General features: G+C 40.9%; 2 protein-coding genes across 7 annotated transcripts in view; one reads left to right on the plus strand and one right to left on the minus strand.

Annotated features, from left to right (window-relative positions):
• Positions 1 to 5509, plus strand: part of Topbp1 (DNA topoisomerase II binding protein 1) — a 47696-nt gene extending 42187 nt beyond the window's left edge. Inside the window, exons 25-28 of one of the 3 annotated variants that reach the window (XM_005368450.3) lie at positions 338 to 475; positions 2209 to 2298; positions 2492 to 2653; positions 4770 to 5509. In XM_005368450.3, coding sequence (XP_005368507.1) covers positions 338 to 475; positions 2209 to 2298; positions 2492 to 2653; positions 4770 to 4904 — 525 coding nt within the window. In that variant the 3' untranslated portion in view covers positions 4905 to 5509. Of the gene's footprint in view, positions 1 to 337; positions 890 to 2208; positions 2299 to 2491; positions 2654 to 4769 lie in introns of those variants that run through there. The other 2 variants (XM_026789946.1, XR_003378865.1) reach the window with 2 other exon arrangements.
• A 2550-nt stretch (positions 5510 to 8059) lies between these two features.
• Cdv3 (CDV3 homolog) overlaps positions 8060 to 18868 on the minus strand; it is a 15100-nt gene continuing 4291 nt past the window's right edge. Inside the window, exons 3-5 of one of the 4 annotated variants that reach the window (XM_013354229.2) lie at positions 15532 to 15674; positions 11333 to 11492; positions 8060 to 10348 (exon numbers count right to left, since the gene is read on the minus strand). In XM_013354229.2, coding sequence (XP_013209683.1) covers positions 10321 to 10348; positions 11333 to 11492; positions 15532 to 15674 — 331 coding nt within the window. In that variant the 3' untranslated portion in view covers positions 8060 to 10320. The other 3 variants (XM_005368451.3, XM_005368454.3, XM_013354231.2) reach the window with 3 other exon arrangements.

An 18868-nucleotide genomic window follows, 5' to 3' on the forward strand; every position in this document is an offset into this window, starting at 1 on the left:
GTTCCTTGAGAATTGTTTTAGTTCATGCCTTCTCTGTGTTCCCATGAAGCCAAATATCCTGAATATTAATAAGTTGCCAAAATACAGCTCTCTGGCCAAGGGGTTTGATTCTGGGAAATGAATTTCTGGTTTTAATTAAAAGCCAGTTGTATTCGATTATTAACATAAAACTGAATGAATCTGTATTTGTTCACAAAATGTTTAGCGTTCTCTATATGTAACAATTGAACATCCAGCTTTGATCTTAATAGACCGAAGGCTTCTTAGAGCCAGAAACCTGTACAGAGCACAATGTTCTCTGTCAGAGGACCCAGAGTTCCCTGGCCTGATTTTCTAGGAAGAAGACTATGAATGGGGCAGTAGCTCCATACTTGATGCTCTCACTGATGTCACTGAACACCAGCAAAAACTGGCACTTGCAGCAATGAGGTGGAGGAAAAGAATCCAACAAAGACAAGAATTAGGCATTGTTGAGGTACGGACATATATACTTACGTGATGACTATATAGATACTACAGATGGGATTCAGTGTTAGGACTTTTGTTTTGAAGAATATGCTTGACCAAGTAATTCTAATTATCTTTTATTCTTTAATTGATATTTTGTTGTGCATTCTATGTTGAGCTAAAATTTGTGTTGTAGCTGTGCAGGTGCCACATGCTTTTAATTCCAGCACTTGGGAGATAGAGGCAGGAGGATGTCTGTGAATTCCTGGGCTCTGTACAGAGATCTTGTCTCAAAAAACAAAGTATTTATTATGTTTCACAGTGAGATATGGGTCTTCTAAATGTAATTTGTCTCTTCAGGGTGTAGCATCTGGAATAATTCTAAACTGAGTCCACAGATTTCTCCCAAAGGAGTCTGAGACCCAAAGTCTGTATCCTTTGAGTAAGAATATTATTTCCTTAACCTTCAATTTTTAAAATTTTGGTTCCACATACAGAGAAAACATATCATTTGTCCTTCTTGGTCTGGCTTACTCAAACGATGATCTCCAGTTCTGTCCATTTCCCAGTGGGTGACATGATTTCATTCTTTTTTATGGCTAAGTAATACTCCACTATATGTACTATATATTATATGAAAGCATTAAGCAATATATGGGATTCCTCCTCCCCCCACCATCTTTGCTTGCATTTCTTTTTTTTTTTTTTAGAGATTTTTTTTAATATTTATTTATTTGTTTATTATATATACAATATTCTGTCTGTGTGTATGTCTGCAGGACAGCAGAGGGCACCAGACCCCATTACAGATGGTTGTGAGCCACCATGTGGTTGCTGGGAGTTGAACTCAGGACCTTTGGAAGAGCAGGCAATGCTCTTAACCTCTGAGCCATCTCTCCAGCCCTTTGCTTGCATTTCTTGTTATTTTCTGATGGTAGCTATTTTGGCTAGGGTGAAATGTAATCTCACCTTAGTTGCTTTTTATTTTCCTGATGGCTAAAACTCAAACAATTTTTCAAGTATATTGTCCACATATATTTTCTTTATTTATGTGTATGAGGAGATCAGAAGAATATCAGACACCGTGGACTTAGTTACAGGCCATTGTGAGCTGCCTATGTGGGTGCTGGGAATCAAACCCTGGTCCTCTGCAAGAACAGTATGCTCCCTTAACCACTAAATCATCTCTCTAGCCTTTCATTTTGATTACTTTTGAGAATTTTTGGTTTGCTTCGTTTGTTGACTAATTGCGAACAATTTGAGGTGGTTTTTGTTTTAATTACATTTCAGTCCATTGTAGGATGCTCCTGTAATCCTAGCACTTGGGGGACAGAAGAATCAATTCAGAGCCAGCCTCAACTACATTGGGACTGAAAATTAGCCTGAGCTGTATGGGGAAAAAAAAAAAAAAAGCTAATGGGCTAGAGAGATGACTGGAGAAAGAGCACTTGCTGTTTTTCCGGAGGACTCAGGTTTGCTTCCCAGCATTTGCAAGGTGCCTCACAATCATCTATAAATCCAGAGGATCGGACAGCCTCTTCTGGCCTCTGCAGGCTCTGCATGCAAGTGATATGGTGTGGGTGTGTGTAGATAAAATACCCATACATGTTTGGTTTTTTTTTTGTTGTTTTTTTTTTTTTAAAAACCTGACAAAAAGTTACTCATGGACATTAATTAAACAAGTAAAAATAAATGTATGAATTACCTCTACATTTTCAATGTTTAGTATATTAAAATTGCATGTACTTTTTTTTTAAATAGGGAGCATTTAGTGGCTGGAAGGTTATTTTATGTGTTGATCGGCCCCGAGAAGCTGGGTTTAAGCGTCTTCTTCAGGCAGGAGGAGCAGAGGTTTGTCCTGGAGTAGTTTCTTGCTGTTCTGGGGGCAGGTTTGCACAGAACATGTCCAGCAAGGTTTCTGTGATGTCTCCATTCCCTCTGCTTTTTGGGGGGAAGGCAGTTGGAGGCTGTTCTTGAGTGCATACTACACAGCTGAACCACTGTGCAGCAGGAGGGGATTGAGATACTTTTCGTTTTTCATTAGGTGTTACCTGGTCATCCTGTACCTTTATTTAATGAGGCTACACATCTTTTTTGTGACTTGAATAAACTGAAACCTGATGAGAGCAGAGTTTTCATAGAGGAGGCTACTGCCCAGAACATGGCCTGCTTGAAAACAGAGTACATCGCCGATTATCTCATGCTGGTTTGTCTCATTCTCTTCTCACTTCCATTTCTTATCATTATTGTTATTATTTGTGTTGGGGGGGGTGGCACATGTGTGCCAGTATGAAGATAACTTGCAGGTTTGCTTCTCTCCTACCATGTGTGTTCAGAGGATTAAACTCAGGTCATCAGGCTGGTGGCAAGTGCCTGTACTTGGCCAAGTCATTTTGTTGGCCCCACACTTGCTTATTTCCAGAAATAGGCTTATATCTGTAGATAAATAGCCACACATCAAATCTTGCTACTAATTAATAGTATGTTCTCTTGTCGACCCTTTCAGTTTTAGTTTAATTTCTGTATTTGACATGTCTAAACATTATTAGCATAAAATTTAAATATGACAGGTTTATAGAAATCTGACTAACTTTAAAAAGTTTTACAAGTTCTTTAAAATATTTGGCTTATTATAAAGAAAGCAGAAAAGCAGAGCTAGAACGAAGGTTCAGTGGTTAGAGCACTGGCTGCTGTTGCAGAGGATTCAGGTTTGGTTCCCAGCACCCACGTGGCAGCTCCTAACCATCTGTAACTCCAGTTCCAGGAGACCTAATGCTCCCTCCCTTCTGGTCTAGCACAGATATCCATGCAAATGAAACACTCACACACATTTTTAAATAACTGTAAATAAAGCAAGTAGAGGGACTAGAGAGATAGCTCAGGGGTAAGAGAAATGGCTGTTTTGGGACTCAATCTTGGTTCCTAGCAGTAACTGAGACACACCCTGCCCTATTCAGACATCATCTGTTCATATGCCATCTGTTTGGTTTTGTGAATGAAAAGAATCTGCTAGTACAATTTGCTTTTAATGATAAAAAATTAAATATTTTTAAGATTTTTTAACGTGTGTGTGTGTGTACACATGTATTATTTGTGCAGATGTCCACACAGTTCAGAAGAGAGTTTAATCTCCCAGAGCTGGAGTTTATAGGCAGCTGTGAGCTGCCCAATGTGGGTGCTGAGAACCAAACTCAGGGGTCTGCAAGAATACTATGTGCTACTAACTGCTAAGCCATTTCTCCAGCCCCAAATGAGTGAATTTTAAGCCGTATACTTGCTTCCTAGGTCTAAAGTTAATTAAAGTTAACATTTATTTGCACAGTTAACATTTTAATAATCTAGCCGGGCGGTGGTGGCGCGCGCCTTTAATCCCAGCACTCGGGAGGCAGAGGCAGGCGGGTCTCTGAGTTCGAGACCAGCCTGGTCTACAGAGCTAGTTCCAGGACAGGCTCCAAAGCCACAGAGAAACCCTGTCTCGAAATTTGAGTTCAGTTCCCAGAATCCAAAAAGGCAAGCATGGTGGCTCGTGCTTGTAATCTTAGTACTGGGAAGGTGGACACAGACTCAGTTCCAGGTCAGTAAGTGACCTTGTCAAAAAAAATGGGATTAGTGTGATGGTTCAGGCCTTCCATCTGAACATCCAGACAGGAGGATCACTGCAAATCTGAAACATTCTGGGATACAAAATGCATCCCAAGACAGTTTGGCCTACACTTTTTGTTTTTATTTTATTTTTTAAAGATTTATTTATTATACATACAGTATTCTCAGTAATCTGCCTGCATGTCTGCCTACAGACCAGAAGAGGGCACCAGATCTCATAACAGATGGTTGTAAGCTACCATGTGGTTGCTGGGAATTGAACTCAGGACCTTTGGAAGAGTAGGCAGTGCTCTTAACCTCTGAGCCATCTCTCCAGCCCCTGTTTTGTTTTTAAAAAGATTGTGGTGGGAGGGTTTGGAATTTTCTGGTTTAAGATGCAGGGGTTTGGAGTCAGGTTAAAAAAGGCTTTAATGCTGTCCTTATTACCAGCTAGTTATGTGAGTGATTCTCATTCTCGTTACTTTTTTCTGTAAACAGAGATGGAAACACCTATCTGGGGGTATAGGACACACACCCCCATCAATCCCTATTTTAACTTGAAACCATTAAGATAACCACATATCACCAGAGCTTTATTCTGCCAGGGACTGGCAAACCTTGAAACTGGGAATGCCTTTTGTTTGTTTTGTTTTTTGGGGTTGTTTTTTTTTTTTTTTTTTGTAATAAAAAAGCAGAGGAATAAAATCTGTTGCTTCATTGCCTACAAATTTGAAATCTAGGAATCACCTCCTTGTGCGGATAATTACCGTCTCTCAGAAGCTGCTTTACTCCAAAATAAAGAATTTGGGCCAGGACTATCCCAGAAGAGGAGAACTCCTGCAGAGAACGTCATCAAACGACCTCGAGTGCACTAGCGCACTACTTTAGCCATCAGTGAATGTTCGCTAGTTTTAGAAACGGTTATAGGCTGGTGATAGTGTCCTTGCCTAGAATGCATGAGGCCTTAGGTTTAATCCCTAGCAGCACAAAAGGAGGAAAATTTCAGTTACAGCATGAAGATTGTTGTGATGGGTTTGTGTAGTTGAAGACATACATCTGAAGGACTTTGCTTCAAAACATAATGCTCCTGGGAACCTGATGCTTTTAACAGCTGAATGTGAATCACTGAATATTGACTGCTGTAATAAAAAGGAACTTCAGTAGTTTGTCAGGCCACAGAGTGCATAATTGTTTTTCTTGTAAATATCTGAAGCTGTAATAGTTTAACAAGGAGATAGATTTTGTTTCAAAATGTCTTAGTTCATAAAAGCAACAAAAGTTACCAATTGGGGTTCACATTTTCCCTGATTTCTTTTTATATATATATATATTCTTGCCATTTTACCTATTTTTAACAGCCTAAGCATGGGGTTTAATGAAGCTGGGGCTTTAAACTTAAATGTGTATATATGTAAATGTATATATATAAATTTCCATGTTTGCCAAATGTGAGCACCAAAACATAAAAAAATAAAAAACAGCAACTCACACTGGTATTATCTGTTCATTTAGCTCTGCTGAAGCAATAAGAGATTGCCAAACTTTAAGAACTGAATTGCTAATTACATTTGTGGTTAAGAAAAAAGAACATATTTGTTTTGAGACAGAGTCTTAACTATGTAGCCCTGTCTAACCCAACTCTGCATGCTGGGATTCACACCCAGCCAATGTTCTTTTATCTCAATCCTAGCAATATATAGAACTTCATTTAAAAAAAAAAAGTATGTGCTGGGTGTGATGGCTTACACCTGTAATCCTAGCATTCAGAGTGGGGTTGGAAGGTCAGTAAGTTTGAGTCTAGCCTAGGCTGCAGAGTGAGTTCCACATATAGCAAGAGGGATCTCAGAGATTAGGTTAAGAGCATATATCTATCTCTTCTGGAAGACTGCCCACCACCCTTATCAGGTGGCTCACAATTGCCTATGGCTTCAACTTCAGAAGCATCTGATCTCTGAGCTCCATGGGGCAATAGCCAGACATATACTGGTGTGGGAGGTTCTTCTATGTGTTGCTTTTATTGGTTAATGAATAAAGAACTGCTTTGAGCCTCTGGCAGGGAAGAACAGAACTAGGTGAGGAAAACTAGGCTGTATACTGGGAGTCAGAAGTCATGGAGCTGCTGGAGACAGACACTGGGAACTTTAGCCCATAAGCCACTGTCATGTGGTGATATACAGATTAATAAAAATGGGTTAAATTAATGTCAAGAAGCTAGAGCTAGCGGGCCAAACAGTGGCAGTGATTTAATTAATACAGTTTCGGCGCTGAGCAGCCGGGAATAAACAAGCAGCCTCCCCTCCAACAACATAAATCTTCTAAAAGGTACAAAATATATGCTTCAAAATATCAAAACCTAGGGAGATGCATGGCTTGGCTCAGTGCATAAAGTACTTGCTAAGCCACCATGAAGACCTGAGTTTGGATCTCTAAAACTCAGGTGTAGGGTTCCAGAATCTAAGCAGTTAATCATTTTGAGACCTTATCTGAAAACCTAAGGTGGAGAGAGTACAAGTTAAACACGCTGCTCAGCACATAGTCATCTTTAGTCCCAGAAGCTCCAATGTCCTCTTGCTTCCATGGGGACCAGGCAGCACCCAAATATACAGGCAAAATATATACACCAAAAATAAATGAAAAACAGCAAGAGACCTGGCTCTAGAAAAATGCCCAGGAATCCGTAAGGATGACCCCCAGCTAAGACCCTAAGCAATAGAGGAGAGGATGTCTGAACTGGCCTTACCCTGTAATCGGACTGATGATTATCTTAAATATCACCATAGAACCTTCGTCCAACAACAGATGGAAACAGGCAATGACCCACATTGGCACATTGGACTGAGCTCCCAAAATCCAGTTGAAGAGTGGAAGGAGAGAGAGTATGAGCAAGGAATTGAAGACCATGAGGGGCTCATCCACTGAGACAGTTTGCCTGAGCTAATGGTAGATCACCAATTCCACCTGGACTGGGAGGGAATGAGCATGGGAACAAACAAGTCCCTCTGAAGGTAGTTGACAGTTGGGGCAGACTGAGGGGCCACTGATAGTGACACTAAGATTTGTCTCTACTGCATATACTGGCTTCTTGGGATCCTATTCTCTTGTGTATCTTGCTCAACCTAGATGTAGTAGGGAGGGCCTTGGACTTTCCAGAGGACAGTGTGCATTGCCTTCCCTTAAGATTGGAGGGGGGTGGGCTGGGAGGGTCTGTGGGGGGAGTGAAAGGAAGGGAGTGAGAATTTGGATTGGTATTTTTTTAATAAAATGAAAAACAATTCTGAAAAATACGGGGGGAGGGGCAGGGAAATGACCAGGTTCTGCGGATAAAGGTGATCTTCACTAAGCCTTGACAATAAAGCTTGATTCTCCAGACTCTACATAACAGAATTAACTCCAAGTTGTCTTTAGACCTCGCATGTGACACCCACAGTAAATGTTTTTAAAAAAGAAATCTTAAAAACAAGGAGATAGAAGACACCTGACCATCCCGCCCTTCTCTGGCTTCCATATGCTCACAGATTATGTATTTAAAAAACAGCTGGGGCTGGAGAGATGGCTCAGCAGTTAAGAGCATTGCCTGCTCTTCCAAAGGTCCTGAGTTCAATTCCTGGCAACCACATGGTGGCTCACAACCATCTGTAATGAGGTTTGATGCCCTCTTCTGGCCTGCAGACATACAGAATATTGTATACATAATAAATATTAAAAGAAAAAAGTCCCTTGGCTCCCAAAGATTCCTTCTGCCCCCACCTCACCCCCCAAAAAAGGTGGGGGCTTTGGCATGAAAACTTGCAGTATACAGGATAAAAGGCTTTAGATCCCCCTTGCCATAACAAAGTTCAGCTCTACTGAAGCCGCTAGAGAATGAGTCAACATCTTCCCATTAGGAGTGTTTCAGGCTTGTAGCCATTCTCACCCCATTTAGCTTCTACGGAAGTCGGCAAACTAGTGCACTCTTGACAGAGGAGTCGTCATCCCGAGAAGTGACCCCGACACTGCTCTCCAGTGTCAACAGAAAATAGCACGTCTACCACTCAGATTTTCTTTTTATTCAATGTTAATGTTACAGAGTTCTTACACTGTCAAACCATGCCTGAGAACCCAAAGAAATGGTGCAATGGACAGCCTCATCCACCCAGTGTAGCAAAACTTGATTCGTGTGCATTTCGATAATTTCACAATCTTAAAAAAATTATAACAAGACTTGGAATTTACATCCGCTGCAGGTCTTCAGCGTTCCAGTACAGTGTGCCATTAAATGAACCTCTTCACATCTGTCTCCATTCAATTCTCAAACCTTAACCCCAAACAGAATGGGGCTTGGGGGGAGCCTACTTTAAGGTAAGTAGGTGTCTCAAGGTGTGAGATTATTACTTTTTAAGGTTTCTAGTGCCCAAATAAGTCTTCAGTTCAATGAAGATCTCAAATATCTAATCACCCAACTTCCTCCTGGCTGGCTCAGATCATGCCAACATTACTGCCCAGAATGGCATGCAGTTTTGGTCAGGAAACACTAGCCAACACCTCCTGCTTCCCATACTAACTGCTGCATTCATTCACCAAACTGCCAAGACATAGTCTCAAGCTGGGAGAGCTTCCTTCATTACCTGTTTTCACTCCTGTCAGTACTGAACAAGTCTGAACTGCATTTTGCAAAGGGATTCATTAGAGAAACTCGGGCACTGACATCATGTACTTAGTTGCCAATAAAGAGTATTTGTACTGAAACATTTCTGGGGACACGGAAGTAGGTAACCGCCACGCTATTCCATTAGATGGAAAGGAATACAGCAGTACCCTCTTGAAGGGCCAAGTACTACTGCAGTTATATCTAATTACTAAGAACAGAAGTGATACATCACTGGCAATTCCCCTGCCTTTCCAAGTGAACATCACAAAGTATTCCCTAGGTGAACAACAGAGCTGTCTAGAACAAGGAATGTATCTACAAAATAGCCAATATCTTCAAATTTGGGGCACACACAAGATTTTTTTTTTATCAGACACCATGCAAGATTCATGAAACTTCAGGTTGTTGGTGAGGTTTTGCACCTGTTGCTTTGAAATGTTAAGACAGGCCAGTGAACCCCTCCCCACCTGAGCAGACACCACTCTGTCCACAGCAGTTCAATTTAAACCTGATTAGAGGAGGATTGAGCAGCACCAGAGTGTAGCCTCTGGCACCCGCTGCCCTTTGTATCAAAGGCTCATCTGGTTCCACCTAGGGATTGGCAAATTCACAGGTCATTTCACAATTCCAATGCCTCATTCAGGCTATTTTACCACGCAATACGCTGTCCAAGAACCTACTCCAAGTCAAAGCAAGGCCTTAATGTGGAACATAACAAGCACTATCTGAATAAAAAGGTATTCAAAGAAACAAGACTATCCCCCACCCTTTCCCCATTTGGTGGATCCAAGTTTGGTTGAATTGAATCTGTAGCCACCTCATACTACAACTAAAAACTTAAATTATAAATCATAGCCCCACACAGATGATCCAAACACAACAGTTTTGACAGCGGCTTGTTCCAAGAAGTCTAATGTAGCCACAGCCTACAGAGTGTTCCTTAGAGTGGGCACAGAACAGGTTATTTAAGGTCACTTAACTCTTCATCTTTTACAGCAGATCAGAACCCAGATGGCTGACTTCTGAAGGCTTCCCGAAAGGAATCCAGTAGAGTTGGTTTCAAGGTTCACACTGATACTAATAGCTGTAACTTATGCAGAAGTTGTGATCCACATGAAATCCACAATTAAGTGCAGCAAATCTGAGGTAGTCAACCTTGCGAAGGCTCAGTATCTGAACATAAAGATGTTTGAAATGACCACTGGCTGCAGGTTTGGTTTTATATGCAGAGCAACTATGGAAACACAGCTGAATCTAATTCACAAATATTTAAGACAATGAAAACACCCCTAAATCCAACACACATCAAGATCAGTTGTGACTCTTGATCTTCCATAGTGCAACAGGGACACAGTCACTGGAATCAAGGTCTTCATCAATCAGTCACTGTAGATCCAGATATGAGACGCTGAATGGCTGTTCTTGGTGGTTAGCTGTGGTCTAGTTATCTTGGGAGGCTTAGCAAAGACCATTGCTTAACTGTACTGTGTGTGGCTGTACTTCTGATTTTCAAGCACAGCATACTGGTTGTCTAGCTGAAGTTTAAGGGCCTGGTTTTTTGAAACCTCCTCCCTACCTCTATTTTTGTGTTTTACTACTTCAAAGCTCTTCTCCATTTCTTTATCCCTAAGGGAAAAGAAATGTAATCAGTAAATATTTCTTCTTCACTGGGGAATTTTGAAAGTATTCTTCCTTGAATTAAAAAAAAAAAAAGAAAAAAACAAACCTAAGAATCATCCTGGACAGGAAGGAAATACAAGATCCATATCAAACCACTTAAGGCTTCAATTGAACAGAAAACATGTAATACTGTACTGAAGCTCTGAGGTCCCATCTTCTGAACAGACTATTTTGGGACCAACTTGAAGACAAGCGGAAAGAAGCTGTGTAACGACATTTCTCCTACATTTCTCCTAAGACTCACCTCTACGTTTTAGCAGTTAGTAGATAATACATCTTTATGCTTAAGGGTGCCTGTTTACTCAGTCAAGTAATGTTTTCATCATTCAACAATTTCTCCTCCCTTTTGCTTTGGGGGAGTGGTCTGATTAGATCAGGTAAAGAAAGGTGTGTGGCAAGTCACTGCCCTCTCAGTCCCCCCACACATTTGAGGACAGAGCAGAGAAGCAAGTCCTACTGGAGGTCTAAATTCAAGCCAGCTGTGCTCTCAATGAGGCGAAAAGGCTGGGATTGACTTTAAAGCCACCAAAAAAAATTTTCCATCTGATGCCATTTACATTTCTTCCCATTTTATTTACTTTTGAAAATTCATGTCCCTAAATAAGATGTAGATGTGCCATATGTGGTCATTTAACTCCAGGTAGCATTCATTTTAAGTACCTGCTGAAATAAGATCATTTTTAGTATTAGATTTGTAAATGCCAACATCTTTCTTCTACTCCCATTTATTGGGAATGCAATGATAAATGCTTTTACATTTCTAGCTTCCATATTTAAAAGGGACAAGCCAGTAATAATGTACTTATAAGAACTAACTAAATGCAGCTGTGACAGAAACAAAGCAGACAGCAAAGCCTGTCTTTAGCATCCTTTTTCTTGCTCTTTCCAAGGACTCTTCCCCCACCCTCTCTGTCTTCCTTCCCTCCTGGGTACCCAAGTCCCAGCTGGTTCCCAAGTGCCTGGTCAGAGAACCTACTCATAACCTCACATACTTACTTCCGGCTCTCTACGTGCTTGGCAGTGGACTGCAGGGATGGGAACTGTGTGTCACTGTATATTTCTGGTGGTCCTTGAGGCGTTTTTCTTGTTGTGGTTAGCCTGGCCCCAGGAGGCCTATATACACCACTAGGCATTGCCGGCTCGGAGGTTTCTGTAACTAATAGATAAGGCATTTATTCAAATGTGTGGCCTTCTAGTTACATCTTCCCACACTCCTGACCATTTAACAATTATGAGAGAAGCAAACACTGATTCAGTAAGGGATTTTGACAGGACAATAAAAGCAAAGTTCTGTGAAAAACAACTCAAAGTAGAAAGCTCATCTCTAAGGCAGCGAGTGCTCTAACTTCCCTGAGAATAAATCTAACATGCCATACATCATTCTGAGTGAGGTTACAAGCTTGAGGGAGGGAAAATGAGAAGTCCTCAAGAGATTACCTTTTGGAATACAACACCAGAGAGTTCCTGGTGTTTCTATCAGTAAATGTGGTATTCACTTTCTTTACTCAGAAGGTAGTCTATACAAGTTGTCTTACCTAAAGAATTTATTTAATAAGATGTACACGTAGTATTTTAATTTCTAAAGATGATTTAAAAAATAGGCAATCCTTATCTTTATTTCATTCTCTAAGATCGCTGGATGTTCAATTTCTCTGTTCAATCAGAAAATTGGAAAAGGCCCTCGAACAGCTTAAAATCTTTTACGAAGACTTATTTTTCTGTATTCCAACTGGTCCTCGATATGGTTTCAAGCAGTGTTATTTTTCACTTTTCAAAAACTTTCTTTTCAGAAATTTGCTAGCCTACCCCATGAAAACACAATAAACATTCCTGTGTCAGCTACTAGCTGAAACACAATGTCTTTATAGTTTAAAAGACTGTTTTCTATAGGCTTAGAAGGGAAAGCTTACATGCTTACTTATTTTAATGAGAATCTAAATTGCACTTAGGATAAACAAATTTTTGGGAGTAGTGGAACATGCTCTCAACATCAGTACTTGGGAGGCTGAGAAAGGATCAGAGTTCAAAGCCAGCCTGAGCAACTCAAAGAGATATCAAATCAAACCTTAAATTATGTTCCAGCACATTAGGCACATGAGGCTTTAAAATAAAAATTTTTTGTGTCTGTGGGTGGTGTAATTGTGGGTTGACATCCCAAAGTATTCAAGTGAGGCAATCAGAAGACAAGTTTTAGGGATTAGTTTTCTTTAACAGTAGATTCTGGCCATTTAAACTCTGGCCGAGCTATCTGCAGACAGTGTGAAGCTGGCCTGTTTGCTCACTCATTTGTTTTTCAAACAGTCTCCACTTTGTAGCCCTGGCTGCCTCAACTCAGACTCTATTTGCCTGTGTTCTGAGTGCGGGGATTCAAAGCAACACATGTAGTTAGTTATTTTAGATGAGTAAAAGCAAATCTAAGTTTCAGTTTCTCAGTCACATGTGACTAGTGGCCACTATACCACTGCACTCTTCCATCACCTCCCAAAAGTCTACTGGGCAGCATGTTCTAGAAAAGACCAAAACAAAAACAAGAAAAAAATGCATGTCTGTGTGTATACAGAGATCTCTGTATTGGACAGAAGAGCTGGATTCCTTGAAGGTGTTTGTGAGCCCCGGATAGGAGTTCTGGTTCTCCAGTAGAGCAGAAGAACACATAACTAATGAGCTATCTCTCCAGTTCCAAAGGAGCTGCATTTTTATAGGTTTAGGGAAGGTTTCAGTGATTAAGCAAACTTGAAAAGAACTGGAGGCAAGATGGCTTGGCAGGTAAAGACACTATGTATAAACCTGGTGGCTAGATTCAGGTCCATGAACTCACCACAGAAATAATAAAAATCAGAAAAAAGAAACAAACACATAAAACTAAGAGTTAGCAAACAAACTATATCTGGCCCAACAACTGGAACAAATCTACACCCATCACTGTTATGTCCACATCAGCTTCCATGCCACAGCAGCAGACACCACCAGGTCCTCTCCTCCACATTATTTACCATCTGGTCTTCACAGAAATTGCTTCAGAAACCTGACACAAAGAGGAAAGATACCAGCCCCAAAGCATAAGAACAAGGTGTCTATAAAAACTGTGTGTCTGGTACATTCCTGGAGTAGCCTGAAAGATTATTAATTTCAAGAGAGAAAAATCAAGCATCACTATCATGGTATTTAACTTCAGCACTCAGAGGCTGGGGAGATGGTTCAGATGTAAAGCGCTTGCCATAAAAGCATTGAGAAGTTAAAATTTACACCAACCAGAACTCGTGAAAATAACATGGTAGCAACATGTGCCTATCCCAAGTGCAGTGTTGATACTCAGTAAATAAGGACGTAAGCGTTCCTTCTGGTATAATCCAAGCTTAAGGAAAGTAACAGGCTCGGCGACAGTGTGTGCCGCCTATAATCAGCGCAGGCTTGGGTGGGTGGTGACAGAAAAACAAGATCCCAGGGGAGAGCTGGCCAGCTAGCAGAGTCTTTAGTGCGCTCTAGACTCAGTGAGAGCTTGTACCAAAATGTGAAGTGTAGAGTGACATAGGAAGAGACAAGAAGTCAGCCTCTGGCCTCAACGGCCACACTCACATGAAGACATAACAAACAACACCCACACATGCACAATCAATCTGAGGCTAGCTAGCCTGGGCTGCATAGTGAGAACCTGTGCCAAAAAGCAAGTGGTTGGAAGGTCTCTTGAGGAATCAGGATGAATATTACCAAAACATATTCTATGACATTCTCAAGGAATCTAAACAATTTAAAAACATTTTTTAAATAAATATTTATTTATTATGTATACAATATTCTGTCTGTGTGTGTGTCTGCAGACCAGAAGAGGGCACCAGACCTAATTACAGATGGTTGTGAGCCACCATGTGGTTGCTGGGTATTGAACTCAGGACCTTTGGAAGAGCAGGCGATGCTCTTAACCACTGAGCCATCTCTCCAGCCCTTAAAAACATTTTAAATTAGAAAAGTTGTCAGGAAAGCTTACTCCTGTGTAATCCCAGGAAAGGGGTGGTAGTGGCTGTGACTTGAGGTCATCACTGCTATACCAAGGACTCAAGGCCACATGAGCGACGTATAAAATGGTGTTTCTTTTTTTTTAAATATTCATTTATTTATTATGTATACAATATTCTGTCTGTGTGTATGCTGCAGGCCAGAAGAGGGCACCATTACAGATGGTTGTGAGCCACCATGTGGTTGCTGGGAATTGAACTCAGGACCTTTGGAAGAGGAGGCAATGCTCTTAACCTGAGCCATCTCTCCAGCCCCTAAAATGGTGTTTCAAAATAAAAAATAATGCCGAAGATTTGCCAGCTGGAAACGCAGTTCAGCAATACGTTTAACATGTGTAAGGCCCTTAGTTCAATTTCTAGCACATCAAAAATAAGCAACAACTTCAGGCTACAGAGATGGCTCAGTGGATGTTTGTTGAGCAAATAGCCCAGAGATCAGACCCATGTAAAGTAAAAGCTAGGCAGGCACCGCAGTCACCTATAATCCCTCATAAAGGTAGAAACAGGATCACAAAAACCAAGCTGGCTAGCTAGGCTAACTGCAATTGGTTTGAATTCCTGGTTCCTTGGGAGGCCCTAACCTCAACAAATTAAGTGGACAATGACAACAAGCTTCTGTCCATTCACAAGCACCTGCACAAACATGCAGACACGCACAACACACAAATATATCCCTAGGAATTTGTTTTCTTTTGTTCTTTTGTTTTACAACACAGGGTTTCCCTGTCAAACAGTCCTGGCTGTCTGGAACTCATTCTACTGTATGTACCCTAGGCTGGCCTCGAACTCAAGAGATCCACCTGCCTCTGCCTCCCCAGTGCTGGGATTCAAGGCCTGCGTCACCACCGCCCAGTGATCCTTAAGATTTTTTTTTGTTTCAAAGACCTTTTCTTCTCTTCATAAAATAAATTCCTGCTGATAATTCAGGTTTCAAGACCTTCCTAAGAGAAGCACCGAGGATGCTTAGAGGTCGAATGCTTGCTAAGTAGGTGAACTACCTAGCTTGACAGTCTGCTGAACAAAACTTATGTGGTGTAATTTTTACAGTCCTTCCATTTGGATCTTATTAGGAACATATACATCCAGATCCCCCTCTCCCAGGAATGGTAAGGTTCCCAACCCACCCCACAACAGGCACATATACCACATTAAATTAGCCTTTCAGAAGGAAAACAGGATTACCTATTACTGGAGCAGGAGGTGCTTGTACTGGAGCTGTTTTATTCCAGGGACCTGAAGATTTTTCTACTCCACTACCACCTCCACCTTCTTCCCAGTTATCTCCTGGATCTTCTCTCTTTTCATTATCATCATCTTCCTTTTCACTATTGAAAAACAAACAAGTACATTTATAACTTCCCAAGTACCAGATGAATGTACCACCACATGAAGCATTAACAAAAGAACATTTCTTTGTGAAATATGGTCACATGGTACAGCCCTGACCAGTATGGAACCAGATATGTAGGTAGACAAGGCCAACTTAGATGTCAGAGATCTGCCTGTCTCTGCCACTCTCTGCTGGGACATAAGTTGTGCACCACCATGCCCAGCTAAACTTATTAGGGGAAAAAGGTGTTTGCAGTTGTATAGTCAAAGCATAACTTTTGAGAATCAGTTCTTTCAAGCATGTAGGTTCTGGAGCTGCAAACCAAAGTTATCAGCTTTAAGAGCAAGCACGTTTATCCAATGAGCCATACTGCTGGGTCCCTAAAAGAGTATTTCAATTAAAGTAAGCTATGTCCTAGGTGTTAAGACAAATTTCTTCTGGCTTATCTGGCCTAGTGTTCTGCCTGGGACTTTTTGTTTGTTTGTTTGAGGGCATGTGTATGCTAATTAAACTAAATCATATTCAGAATCCAAGACAAATTTTTTGATCTCCCTTTTAACTTGATTTTATGAGGCAGGGTCTCAGGTAGCCCAGGCTGGCCTTGAACTCAGTACATGACCAAGGATGGTCCTGGCTGATCTTCCTGTCTCTATCTCCCATGTGCTGAGACTCAAAAGTGTAAACCACCATACCCATCTTTTTTACGATCCTTTAAAGACACTGTCCACTAGTTACAAGTAATCACTCCATTTAAAGACCAACGATAGCCACTAAGAGGAACAACTTCATCTTCAATCTGCATTTAAGACTACATCTCAGGGGCTAGAGACTTGCCCTGGCTGTGATCCCACATATTGAAAAAAGCAAGCAGAAGTAACCCCTATCTGGAGACTAAGTATGGTGACCTCAGCACACAGGCTGAGGATGGTGACTTCAGTGATGCCTTCTCCAAGAACACAAAAAGTTACAGAGCAGATGATTTGTCACCAAGCCTAAAGACTCAAGTTTAATCCCCAGGACCCACAAAGTGGGAGAATCAACTCCTGCCAGCTATCTTCTGACATGCATGCCACATCATGCTCACACAAAATAAACTGTAATTTAAAAAAAAGTTCCCTGGGGGGGGGGGAGGACCTGGAAAGAGATGGCTTAGCGGCTAAGAGCACTGGATCTGGTGCCCTCTTCTGCCCTGCAGGTATACATGCAGACAGAACACTGTATTCATAATTAAAAAAAAAAAAAGATGAAGAATATGGTCAATTCAAACTAGTTTTCTGTTTTAACATATTACCTATTCAATCATTTAAAATGATACTGTACTTACACTAACAAATTATATTTGTGCTATTTAAACCAACTAACCAACTAAAACATAAATATCAATACATCTACAGCAAATCCTTAAATTGTAATTTTAATGAGTACTTTTGAGTGCCAATGCACAGGAACTGATGAAATCCAGTTTCTGCCACCTCTTTCATTTACTGGTCAGGCTTTCAAGGTGGCACTAGCTAGCTTTTAGATAAAATAAAAGATGACACACCGAATATAAAGAGCAAATGAGTTAGCACATAATAGTATCTAGAAAACCATCTGGCACATAAACATTGCTAGATGCTTTAATATTCATATGCATTTTATACACGCTGCACATATATACCATCTTCATAAGACCAAACTTCAAAATTTTTTCAAAAAAACTTTTTGTTTCAAAATTTTGAAATGTATCAATATAATTACACTATAATTGCTTTAGGAGTAAAATAGGTACACATCTAGACTTAACTGACTGGCAATGTCCCAACAACCTCATCTATCCAAGATTGATGAAGATTCCCACACAGACCTTCATGGCATTTACATTTGTATATACTGAAGCAGCAATTTCAATTATTCATCCACACTTTATATCTATTTACTCACCAAAGCACTAAATCACAATTGCTCAACTGAATATATGGTTAAGAGCATTTTCTGTAAAGTAAGACTGGAGTTTAAATCCCTGGAACCTATATGAGAGCCAGACACGGTCACTGTAAGCCCACCATTGCAGGCAGAGATAAGAGTATCCTAGGAGCTTACTGGCTAGCCAAAATGATGTGATTCAGGTTCACCAAGAGACCTTACCTCAGAAAGTAAGAAAGTAAGGTGGAGAGAGATAAAACACCCCATGGACTCCTCTGGTCCTCAAATTCAACAGTACAGAAGTAAAAAGCAGGCACACACTGCAAAACTCCAATTTGGCTTAACAGCAACATCAATTGAAGTCATATCTCTTTTTAAGACAATGTCTCTCCCAGTATATTTAAGTTTGGTCTTTGAATCTATGATCCCCCTGCCTCAAATCAAACTCTGGTATTATATGCATATCCCATCACATTCAGTCAGGACACCATTTTTCTCACCCCATCCCCCGAGACTTTAAAAGAAAAACCACAAATTTTTAAAACACACTTAAGACTATAAACTATTAGAGATCAGCGAAGCTTCTAGAATGACCGACCACTGAAGAGCAACGACAAGCTGTTGCTATGAACAATGAAATATATAGCATAAAAGCTAGTCTACCGCCGGGCGGTGGTGGAGCATGCCTTTAACCCCAGCACTCGGAAGGCAGACAGAGGCAGGCGGTATCTCTGTGAGTTCGAGGCCAGCCTGGTCTACAACAGCTAGTTCCAGGACAGAAACCAAAAGCTACAGAGAAACCCTGTCTCAAAAATAAAATAAAAAAGGGCTAGTCTACTTAAGTTCAAATAATATAGTACTCCAACCAGGAGTCTGGCAAGTGATTGACCTGAACAGCCCAATGGGACTGTCCCTGTGCCTTAAACAAACAAGCAAGTATTTGGGAGGTAAAGTCAGGAGGATGAAGAGTTTAAGTTATAAAATCCTACTTCAAAAAAAAAAAAAAAAGAATCAAAAATAAAAATGTTAATAAAATTAGGGCTGAGGATATGACTCAGTGGGAGGGAAAGCACTTGCCTATGGTGAGTGAAACCTGAGTCTGATTCCCAGCATCACAAAAGAAAAGGGGAGGGTTGCCGGGCGGTGGTGGCGCACGCCTTTAATTCCAGCACTTGGGAGGCAGAGGCAAGCAGATCTCTGTGAGTTCGAGATCAGCCTGGTCTACAAGAGCTAGTTCCAGGACAGGCTCCAAAACCAGAGAAACCCTGTCTCGAAAAACCACAA

Source organism: Microtus ochrogaster, unplaced genomic scaffold (genome assembly GCF_000317375.1).
Source record: "Microtus ochrogaster isolate Prairie Vole_2 unplaced genomic scaffold, MicOch1.0 UNK33, whole genome shotgun sequence".
Taxonomy (NCBI): Eukaryota; Metazoa; Chordata; class Mammalia; order Rodentia; family Cricetidae; genus Microtus; species Microtus ochrogaster.